At 47.9% G+C, this 11,603-nt stretch overlaps 1 protein-coding gene across 1 annotated transcript; it reads left to right on the forward strand.

The window, feature by feature from the left end:
* Positions 1 to 918, forward strand: LOC119376023 (ABC transporter G family member 23). Its single transcript, XM_037646017.1, has one exon. The coding sequence runs from the start codon at positions 1 to 3 to the stop codon at positions 916 to 918; it is 918 nt and encodes a 305-aa protein (XP_037501945.1).
* The last annotated feature ends 10,685 nt before the right edge of the window (positions 919 to 11,603 follow it).

An 11,603-nucleotide genomic window follows, 5' to 3' on the forward strand; every position in this document is an offset into this window, starting at 1 on the left:
ATGGGTGACCACCTACCCACCGAGCACGACACGCCCACGGAGGGCGCGGCATCGGCGGCGCAGGCCGTTTCGTCAGTCATGCAAAGCGAAGCTCACGCAACCAGTGAGAGCCACGCGGCCGGCGAAGCTCCCGCAGCCATCGTCGCCGTTTCCAATGCCGCACAAACCGACACCGGCTCCAAGCGTTCCGGTGGCAAGACCCCGGCCGTGCAGATCAGGGGACTAGAACTCTGGTACGGCGGCGACACGAACCGGGTGGACATATTCCGCGGCGTCGACATGACCGTGCAGCGCGGCGCCATCTACGCGCTGCTCGGCTCATCGGGCTGCGGCAAGACCACCCTGCTGCGCTGCATCATGGGTCGCAAGCGCTTCCAGGAGGGAACCATCCGCGTGTTCGGCTACAAGCCGGGAACCGAAGGCTCCAAGATACCCGGCGCCAACGTGGGCTACATGCCGCAGGAGGCGGCCCTCTTCGACGCCTTCTCCATCGAGGAGACGATGCACTTCTTCGCGCGCATCTACGACCTGCCGCCGGAGGCGGCCCAGCAGCGTGCGGAGTTCCTCGTCTCCTTCCTGGAACTGCCGGACCCAAAGCGGCTCGTGTCGTACCTGAGCGGCGGCCAGAAGCGGCGCGTCTCCCTGGCCGTGTCGCTGATGCACAACCCGCCGCTGCTGATCTTGGACGAGCCGACCGTCGGCATCGACCCGGTGCTCCGCATGAACATCTGGGAACACATGGTGGCGCTGGCCGAACGGGAGCGCATGTCCATCATCATCACGACGCACTACATCGACGAGGCCCGGCTCGCGTCCGCCGTGGCTTTCTTGCGGCACGGCGCCGTCATCCTGGCCGAAGACCCGCCCGAAGTGCTCATGCGACGACACAACACCGACAACTTGGAAGAGGTGCGGTGAAATTTGTACGCGGCGGTGTATTAGACCCGCGCGAAGGTTACAAGAACTTCGCGGGGGTCATCTGCCTAAACAATATATGATGCAAAAGCCGATATAAATACCAATTATCAATATTTTGAGAGAATAAATTCCAGATACACCAAGGTTTACATGTCGTTGTGCAGCTTTCTACACACTCGACGCGAACATACCAGGCATGCCTCGAGGCGCCCAAGTCTCGCGAGCACCATCTGCAGTCTGTAGACAAAAAGCACAGGCTTGAGAAGAGATGAGCTCGGCACCTGTAAGACGATAGACGTAGTTACACGCGTCTTTTCTTCACAAACTGTTCTCCCTAAAAGAAGCGTTGAACGTTGGTTTGGTCAAGTGTACGAAATGCTGTACAACTAGACACGTAAACTATTTTGACTCTAGAAGCCGCGCATCACCTAAGCCCCACGTGAAATTCAATGTGGGATTCTAAAATTGAGTCATTCCACTCGCTGAAGGTGGACGACCGGCGAAGCTGTTTAGCACAGGAATGATGCGATATTATGTGCGTGCTATGTAGGACACACAGAGAGTATTTTATATCATGTAAACGAGTTATGAATCCTGTTTTATTGTGCAAAAAGGGTTTTGTGAGGAATTGCAAGTTTACAGTATACGGCGTTTTTTTTTCTGGGCTAAGTCGCGGTTGCCATACGTCAGAGGAGTAGAAGCCTCTATCAGGTCTCGATGCCTTTTCCTATTTGCCATTGTAAACTCACCAATAGGGTGCCAACTATACGCAAGTGCAACTGCGAAGTACCTACTACGCAGCCATAATTCACCATTTTGCAAAGTAGCGAAGTAACCACCGCGCGTGTGTGAGTCAATACGCCCGCCTACGTAGCTGAACACTTTTGCTAATGATCTGGCTGATGATGAATTATGGCCATTTGTAATCGATGGGCAGCTTTAAACCACTGACCCGTTAGGCAGTTTACATGGTCGGATGGCTGGTAAGAGTCTACGCTTCTGTCATGCAATATTACGTATGTAAATGCGACTCCTCGCCCGACATGATGCCTCTATAGAGTCTTTTTCCAACTTGTAGTTGCAAGCACTGGCGTGGCTCTGTGGTATAACACTTTACTACCCCGCAGAATATCTGGGTTTGATTCCGGCTCTAACCCTGATTCAAACACGAAAATTGACCATCGGCGTCAGCATGGGTGATGCAAAAAATCGTCATCAAGTAATGATTTCACCAAATGACGTCATAATGACGTCAAAGATTGCCAAAATTTGTGAAGTCGTCATGAAGTCACGTAATGACGCCATCACACGACATCGTCGCTTGATCAAAGGTGGCCCGATCACGGAGGCAGTCTAAGACCAGGTGAGGTGCAGAGAGCCTGCAATCCCTCCGATCCTGGAGGCAGAGCAAAACCACGTTAGGTGCAGAAAGCTAACGGGGGTGGGCGGGGGAGGATCAATACATCGACTGAGACGATGGCTTTTGTTAAGGGACTCCGTGGTCTTCTTTGCACCCGTCGAGATTTGTCACCACGGACAACGCCTCCAACACTGACACCGCATTTTCTGCGACACGGGCTCTTCAACGCTATCGCGTTAATACAACGTTGCGTAGAAAACGCCACAGGACCAAATCCAGTCAAGAGTATGCGCTCCTCTGTACAGGTGTTCCTCATCTTGGCCACCTCCAGCGAGACGAACAATGCGGCAGGAGGGAACGCGGCGGGCGACGCCTTAGGCGCGAATGACGGAGGCTCCAGCACGCTCTCGTTCATGGCGTCCGTGGCTCGCGTGCGCAGCAGCTTCAGGGCATACGACCGCAAGGACTTGGACCGGTCGCTGGCACGTATCGGTGCCATCTTCTACAAGAACGTGGTGAAGCTGCGTCGCAGCGTGGCGCTGCTGCTGTACAGCTTCCTGCTGCCCTCCATCGAGGTGAGCATCTTCTGCTCCATCGTGGGCAACACCCCGTTCGACCTGCACATCGCCGTCGTCAATGAGGAGCCCGCGCCGACCACGCCCAACGCCAAGCTGTTCAGCCTCGAATTCCTGGCGCACATCGACGGCAGGATCCTACCGCAGGCAAGATGCCCTTCCACTGGACTACTCACTCGAAAAAAATACATAAATAAAATTTGGGGCCGCTACGCACTATTGGTGCGAAGACTATCCCATTAGGGGGGGGGGGGGGGGGGCAAGATTCATTTCACGTGTCCGAAAAAAAACGACGGGCGCAAAAACGGATCAAAACGCAGCGATGACGTGCTTCTCACAAAGGCCTTCCATTGGCTGCCCGGGTAAAGGTGAGGAGTAAAGAGTTCTTCGAATTGATGCAACATCAGGAGTCCTTGGTCGCCATTATCTTCAGAGGAATAACAGACCGCGCGGTGGAGCATGCGTGCTGCACCCACAACGATTAGCCTACCTCTCGCGATACTATGTTTACTAATGATCAACCTATTGAAACAGTTCTTGAATAAATTGGTTATATTATTACAAGTGTTTATATAAAAGTGTACCATGGCGAAAAGAAGTGGGCTGCAGTGCAGCGTTGTCTTACAATCGATACCATCATAGGCGAGCGCAGGGTTACCCTTCAGGGGGGGGGGGGTAAAGGTTCGTCGCGGCGTCCCCCCCCTTCCTATTAAGTCAATGTATGGGGCAGACTTCACGCCCCCCTCTTCTTAGGCGACTAGGGGGGGGGGACACAACGCTGCCCCCCCCCCTCTGCGCACGCCTATGGATATCATTCTGCAACGATAGCCATGCATGCGGGGATTCAGCATCGTCAACGTGCATGGATTGCGCGGCATAACACTGATGGAAACATTGAATTTCATTGGTGCAGGTGAAATTCGACAACTTGCAGGCTGCCCTGAACTCCGTGAGAAACGGCGAGACGTACGGCGTCATCCACATGAAGAGCAACATCACCAAGAGCATACGGGAACGCTACTCGCCCACCACCAAGCTCTCCAAGGAACTCGTCGACTTCGCCTCGGTGCACGTCTACCTGGACATGTCCAGTACGTTCTCTCTATACAGTCGAGCACGAGCATGTGTGCCGGAACACGGGAAGCAGCATTGATCGTGGCGGCATCTTCTGACGCTAAGCTTCTAAAGCAAAGATACATAAATTTTCACCCCGCCGCCGTCGCCTTTTCTATTCGGCATTAAGAGGTGCATTTCAGCGCTGTCCATCGACTCGTAAAGAAGGGCTTCGAGTAAGCAAGAACGTTGCGCTGGTTGTGTTGGTGGTTCGTCCAGGAGGCCGATGCAGCTCAGTATATCCCCACAGGAACGTGTGCGATGAAAGGTCGTCGAAAAAGGAATGTAGCCGGCGCCGTCGGTGGAACAAGACCCCGTGACGAAACTTTGGCCCAATCGAAATTCCTTATTCTACGACTCACTTCAAGCATCCATCTTCCTCTGTCTTGTTTTGATGTCTAAAGAGCCGATCTGTCTTGTTTGGCTATCTAGAGTGGCACTCTCTTTCCCTGTTCTCTGTGTCGCCTCTTGTTCCCCAATATACAGGGCAAGGTGCAAGCGCTAAGCATTGCACGGCATTGTTGTAGCCGAGCAAGAATTAAGCACGGCTACAGCATGGTATGCTCGTATGTACCACGTTTATTAAGAACTTATAGTCAGTGAGTATATTACATGAACATCTATGTGTAAGCTCAACTGTGGTTGTTTTGTTCATTAAAAGACTTCTATTTCAAACAACTTCGTGTTCTAAAGCAAAATTGGTGTTACCCATATTGGATGCATATCTGTGCTCTTTAAGAGCACTCTACTGCTCACGCAAAAAGAACACTTTGACTTCATGGCAGCGTCACTTGGCTACAACATCACTAATCACACGCCGCCGGTCACGTGTGTTCCAGATCAGCAAGTCTTCCTGACCATAGACTCGTACCTGAGGTTCTCTCTGGAAATCACGCTGCCGGATTTTCTGCCCAATAAGTTCGCCGCCGCTGATGTCCTTGTGGTGAGTGTGCACGTGACCGGTCTGCAGGAATGGTGGTTTTCACTCCACCCGTGCCTTCACCCTGATTCCTTCTTGGTTCGCAGTTTGAGGATCCCGTCGTTGGCAGCAAGAGTGCAACCTTCAGCGAATTCGTTGCCCCTGGCATGATCCTTACGTGGGTACCTTCACCTCGGTTCAGCGTGGCTATTTTACCATTTATTTTTTTAGCCTTTTTAGACTATCATAGGAAATCCAAAATGAAAACCAACAAACAAAGAATCCAAGGAAGGTATGAGGGACGTTATACGTACTCTTTTAACTGCATTGCAGTAATTATGATATAAATGTGAAGAAATTAAAGTGGACGCAAAGGCAACTTGCTGCCGGCAGCGACCGAACCTGCAACCTTCGGATAAGGCACCCGATGTTCTACCTATAGGAAATCCAGGAAATCTTTGGGGGAAGGTTTAACACACAGCAAGAACTTTTTTCTAACCGAAAAAAAGCATGTAGAAAAGGGTGTTTCAGCTCCACTAGCGTGAAAACTGTGGAAGGCGAAGCATGCAGTGTGCGCCTGTGTTTCCCACAGCAAAATCACTGCTAATAGACAATGAGAGACAGAAGAAAGATTAGACAAAGACCCGCAGTCCGCTTTTAGTTAACGTGCAAGCCGCGAATCTTTATTGTTCAACTACGCACAAGAGAAACCTTTCACCGGTAGTACACTGCAGGTCAAGATCCAGTGCCTATATGTACGCGGTGGCCGGTGAACTAACTAAACGGTGAACGGTTGTGCAGCGCGGGCAGTCAGTTTTTTCAAAAAACTCGCTAGCAGACGCTACCTGCGTCGGCGTTGTCTCTCTCTGGCGAGGGCGCGTTCTCGTTCCTCGCGAGCTGGTAGTTCAGCGTTCATCGCAGAAAGAGCGTTTCCATAGCCAACGCGCGCCTTTCGCTCTCTCTCGCCACACGGCGAGCGCTGAAGCGGTGGCGCCCTCTCTTGCGCTGAAGCAAATGGAGCGGCGACGATGCACACGCGTAAGCAAACGACGATGCGCGATGCACGCCAACACGCCGAGACCCTAAGGTGCTTCGCCCCTAAAAAGCGCAGCCGAAGAAAGTGCTTTGTTTCATTGAACTGAAGGGTTAAGCATGCAGTGGACAAGAAGAAAGAAACAAGAAGCTGTCTTAAACCAGTTCCACAGCACAATGCTATGGCGGGGCTGTTGATCCATGCATCGGTTTTCTGTTTTATTCTTTGCATCTCCTTCCACACAGCGATCATGCTTTTTGTGTTGACCTGATGTCATAATGGCCTTAGCGCGGCGTGCTTTTCTGGTAGCCATACGGAAAAACACCAGGAGTAATCCTAACAATTTAATATCTTCCCCGTAGGATCACGTATTTCATGGCGAGTACCGCGTGCCTCAACACCCTCCTAGAAGAGAAATCCGACGGGCTTCTGGAGAGGTGCATCGTGGCTGGTAAGATTTTCAACCCTGCTACAATGCTGGTATTTCAACCCTTTGTTTGGATGAGCAAATCAATTTCACCGCTATAACGGTTACGGCAACGTAACTGTCTTCAAAACTGTTGTAGTTTCATGTCACTCGTTTTCACGAATGAGGTGAGACAGACAGACAGACAGACAGACAGACAGACAGACAGACAGACAGACAGACAGACAGACAGACAGACAGACAGACAGACAGACAGACAGACAGACAGACAGTAGTAGATAGATAGATAGATAGATAGATAGATAGATAGATAGATAGATAGATATATAGATAGATAGATAGATAGATAGATAGATAGATAGATAGATAGATAGATAGATAGATAGATAGATAGATAGATAGATAGATAGATAGATAGATAGATAGGAAGAAACAAACTCATCTATAGGTAAGTGGGGGGTGGATAGGTAGGTAGGTAGGTAGGTGGGTGGGTAGGTAGGTAGGTAGGGTAGGTAGGTAGGTAGGTAGGTAGGTAGGTAGGTAGTAGGTAGGTAGGTAGGTAGGTAGGCAGGCAGGTAGGTGAACGGACGGACGAACGAACGAATGACGAACGAACGAACGAATGAATGAATGAATGAATGATGAATGAATGAATGAATGAATGAATGAATGAATGAATGAATGGATGGATGGATGGATGGATGGATGGATGGATGGGATGGATGGATGGATGGATAGCAGTGGAATCTCGTTAATACGTTTTTCACCGGAACCGGGAAATAAAACGTATTATGTAAAAGTCGTATTAACCAAAGAGGTTTAAAAAGGAGGCAAATATGCATACTTCAACAACTCACTTTTATTGAGTAACATTGAAGTAAAGCTGGTCAATTTTCGCTGCACTTTCTTCCCTTCAACGTCTAGGAATAAATTCTTCTGAAAAGTATTCTATTGAAATCACATCATCATCATCAATGGTCGCAGCGCCTGGCAGCCATCTTTTCCCCGCAAAACCGACGCTGCTGCGGCCTCAGCGGCTTTGCAACGTGCAGATCGTGGCTTGTTGGAACGCGGTTTGAGCTACTATACCGAAGAATAAACGTAGGCTTTCTAGATATATCGGCAAAGATCCGCTTTCGCGGTCGTATGATCCAATTCTGGGCAAAAATGTGATCGTATTAGACGCATAAAAATGCGTTATTTCCAAGGGACGTTGGCCGGGAATAAAAAGAAAAACGTGCGGCCGAAAAACGTATTATGCAGAATCGTATCAACTAGATTCCACTGTAATATGCTACAATCAACCATAACACGTTAGCGTAGATTGTGCGCTCACGACTGACTTCTTTCTAGGTGACCAATCCACAGAAACATTTTCATGGCGACCATCACCGCTGACGCACCTCTGCCAGCAAGTGCAAGACCGCCGCTCTCGTCAAAAAATTTTGACATGCTCTTAATTCAATTCAGTTCAGTTCAGTTTTATTCCTTCCAACTAAGTATTACAAGATCACAAATATACAGGCGAGAGTCCCAAAGTAAAAGAACTGTAGTGGGACCCTCGGTTAATTATGCAAACATTGATTGTATTAACTAACACAGCAAATGAACGCAATTATTGGCAAAATCAAAACTTATTAGATAATAGTTCAGACCAATAAAAACATGAAAAAGTACAGAAAAAAAGAAACTCAAGTTACAAGTGAGCCCGAAAAAAAAAAGGCGATGGTACAACAGCCAGTACAGTCATTTGAAGTAGTGATGTCTAAGATAATTTTTAAATACTGCAAGGGAAACACGAGATTTCATAACCGATGGTAAATCATTCCAAAGTGAAATTGCAGTGAACGCAGATGTTTTTTTTTTTTTTTGCCGTAGTTAGTATGAACCATGGGCAACAAGAACACATTCTTATTCTGCAATAGATCATATGACATGAACGGAAGCGTGAGCTTGTGAAGCAGTTTGAGGAAGAAGATGACTATGTTAAACTGGAACAAATAATTAACAGGCAAGTAATTGTAAGAGTGGAGTAACGCGGAGGCATTAGATTGTGCGGAGGTGGAAGTGATAATGCGTATTGCCTCTGACTTTGGATATGTTGAATTGATGACAAGTCACAAGCGTACGTGTTGCCTCATGAAGCGATACCGTAGTTCATGTGACTATGAATGAAAGCAAAGTACAGCGCTAGCAGAGCCTCGCGAGAAAAAAAAAGGGCGAGTTTTGATTAATGCGCGGATGCCAAACGAAGTCTTCTGATGGCGGAAGTGACAGCGAAATGTAAGGTTAGGGTCAAGGTGTATGCCAATTAAAGTGACATCATCGCAAGCGGGTATACAGGGATGCTTTCATTTGGGCCAGTTGGTGCAAACTTGTAACTTCATTCATGGCTGCGCTAAAAACACGGACAACACAAGAGACGTACACAGGACGGGCGCAAACTACCAACTTTATTACTGAACGCCAAAGTAAACCTATATATTAACCTATATATGGTGTTGAGCCTATTTTATTAACAAGAAATCTGACCATTGCGTAAGCATGCCTTCTTTGACATTGCTCCAAAAAGAGCTGCAATTTTTAGACGGCTTTGTCTGAATGACACACGGTGTCCTGGTTTTTTACTTCCAATTTTTAGTTTTATCGGCCTTGTGGTTCTGTCAATTCTTTGCTTGTTAATTGTTTGACCATATCATGACCATGCTTCAAAGATAGCCCCAGGGGGGTGTGTTGCTAATCGGTCACGAAGGGGCGTAAAAGAGAGCACGTGATGAGATTCGTGCATATATAGGTTTACTTTGGCGTTCAGTAATAAAGCTGGTAGTTTGCGCCCGTCCTGTGTACGTCTCTTATGTTGTCCGTGTTATTAGCGCAGCCATGAATCAATTTACAAGGGTATGCAGGGTGTTTTTTTTAGACAATACAGATTTTTTTTATAAAAATCCTATGACAGTAAGGCTCCTGTCGTTTTCGCACACGAACTCCACATGGAGTCAAGGCGGTAATACAATGCCGCAGTTGAAATGACACTGTTGTTACTAATTAACAAAAAAAAACTCGTTAATAATTTTTTTAATTATTGACTTCAGGGCAGGTGTCTATATAACAAAGTTGTAATACGTGCTAATTGATGGCATACCTATTTTTTAGAAATCGCAAAATTAGGACGTAGCTCGAGATATTGGTCATTGAATTTCATGGGCGAAATCGAAACTGATCGCACAAGGCGCGCACGAAGCGCGACCGTTCTACTACGTCAGACCGGAACTACCCGTCACAAGGGAGTGACGAAACTTGAATGACTGCGCGCCGCGCCCGTATGTTTTCGTGAAAATGTGCAAGTCATTTCACATGTGTCCGTGCATCGCCTTACTTTTGCGCGTAGTGTTTGGTGATTATCTGTTTCTTTCGAGCTGTGTTTCTAGCAGAAGGGACACCGAGGATGATGTCAAATCATGGAAATATGGTTCGGATGATACAAAACCGTAGAACGAGCCCCGATCGTAGTCAGGTGTTGATCAGTACGTTACGCTTTCTGACACATTGATTTTTTTACTCCGATTGAAATGTCGTGAGGATGTTGTCACTATTATATCTTTATTTTACAGCGAAAGCTGTTATGAGATCACTTCACCGGCCGTTTTTGGTGCCGTAGTTGTCCGCCGCCGCCGCCGCCGGTGTCCGTAAACAGTATCGCTCGAAATAAGAAAAAAAACGAAATAAGAAAAAATTCCAGGATGGAACGAGGTTCGAACCTGGGTCCTCTGCGTGGGAGCCCAGTATTCAACCTCTGAGCCATGCCGGTGCTTGAAACTGCTTTGCAAAAAGGTCCTATACAGGCTTCATGTCGGGAAGGAACCACATTAGCATATGCAATATAGCGTTGTAGGAGAGTAAAATAACCACCAAGCGTCGCACAACGCGAATTCTGCAACCAGGCGTCACACAATGCGAATTGCGCAACGAATAGGTTGTTGAATGCTTCCAACCCATTACAAAGGCTCTGCCATAATTCTTCATCGTCATCAGGCACAGCATCAACAAAGTGCGCATAATGCCTTATATGCGTTTAGCAGGTACCAACGCTCTCCGTAGAATGACGAAAAATGGCACAGTGCTTGCTGCCCTACTTCTCAAAAATTACAATGATTTATAGCGTAGTGGGTTCTTCGCAAGTGCACTTGTATTGGTTGCCAAGGATAAGGAAGCCCATAAGCGCATGATCCACTTCCTCGGGGTCTCAATAAAATTACAATGATTTATAGCGTAGTGGGTTCCTTGCAAGTGCACTTGTATTTGTTGCCAAGGAAGCCCATAAGCGCATGATCCATTTCCTCGGGGCCTCAGTAAAGTTCTCCCCCCCCCCCCCGTATCTCTCCCACGTCAACGTATGTTATACAGCATGACGGGAGAGGGAAATAGCGACCGGGCGTCACCCAATGCAAAAACATAACGTGGGCCGTTTAGAGATTCCAACCCATTACAGAGGGCTGAGCCATAATTCTTCATTGTCATCAGTCGTCGCGTCAACACAGTGCAGATAATGCCTTACAGACGTGTAGCTGGTGCCTCGCTTCTCCGCACAATGACGAATAATGGCTTAGTAGGTGATTCCCAACTTCATAAAAATTGTGATTTATGGCGTAGTGGGTACCTTTCTAGTGTACTTGTTTTGTAGCCCCAAAAGAGCTTGACGGGCTCTAGAAACGCCGCTCTTCCAGCTTTCGCTGTGACTGTGCTGCGGTTTCAGCGCAGGCCTGGCGTTTTTTAGTGTCTCAACAGTATATCGTAAAAATTTTGTGACATAACTTTAACGAATAGAGAGTATGTTCAGCCCAAGAAGGCTACCCGGCCGTGACCTCAGAGTAGTGTTGCGCAGTGAAGCGATATGTGTAACCAGGTAAATCGGTGTTTTGGGCATCTTTTTCGCCGCGGAAGTAATAAACAGGATTTGTGTTAACAAAAATGAGTGTGCGTGGTTGCAAATCCTGTAGAAGCAGTCTTATGTCAAAGATGATGGTTCTTGGGAAATGGTCACGGCCGCAGAGATGGTGAATTTCATTTGCCTGCTGATCTATATGGGCATCGTCGAGCTTCCACGACTACACCTCCCCAAAACAAGTACATTCAGAACAAGTCCTACCGAGTGACGAAGCGGAGAAAATACACAAAGTGCTAAGAGGACAAGAAACTTGACGAATGGACAAACAATTTTTTTAGATCTTAGAGTTTTCAGACATGGTTCCACTTATTTC

The sequence above is a fragment of the Rhipicephalus sanguineus genome, unplaced genomic scaffold, assembly GCF_013339695.2.
Source record: "Rhipicephalus sanguineus isolate Rsan-2018 unplaced genomic scaffold, BIME_Rsan_1.4 Seq10677, whole genome shotgun sequence".
Lineage (NCBI taxonomy): Eukaryota > Metazoa > Arthropoda > Arachnida > Ixodida > Ixodidae > Rhipicephalus > Rhipicephalus sanguineus.

Bases quoted from the DNA above. Each gene is read 5' to 3' on its own strand.
- LOC119376023 (XM_037646017.1), top strand. From the start codon at position 1: ATGGGTGACCACCTACCCACCGAGCACGACACGCCCACGGAGGGCGCG.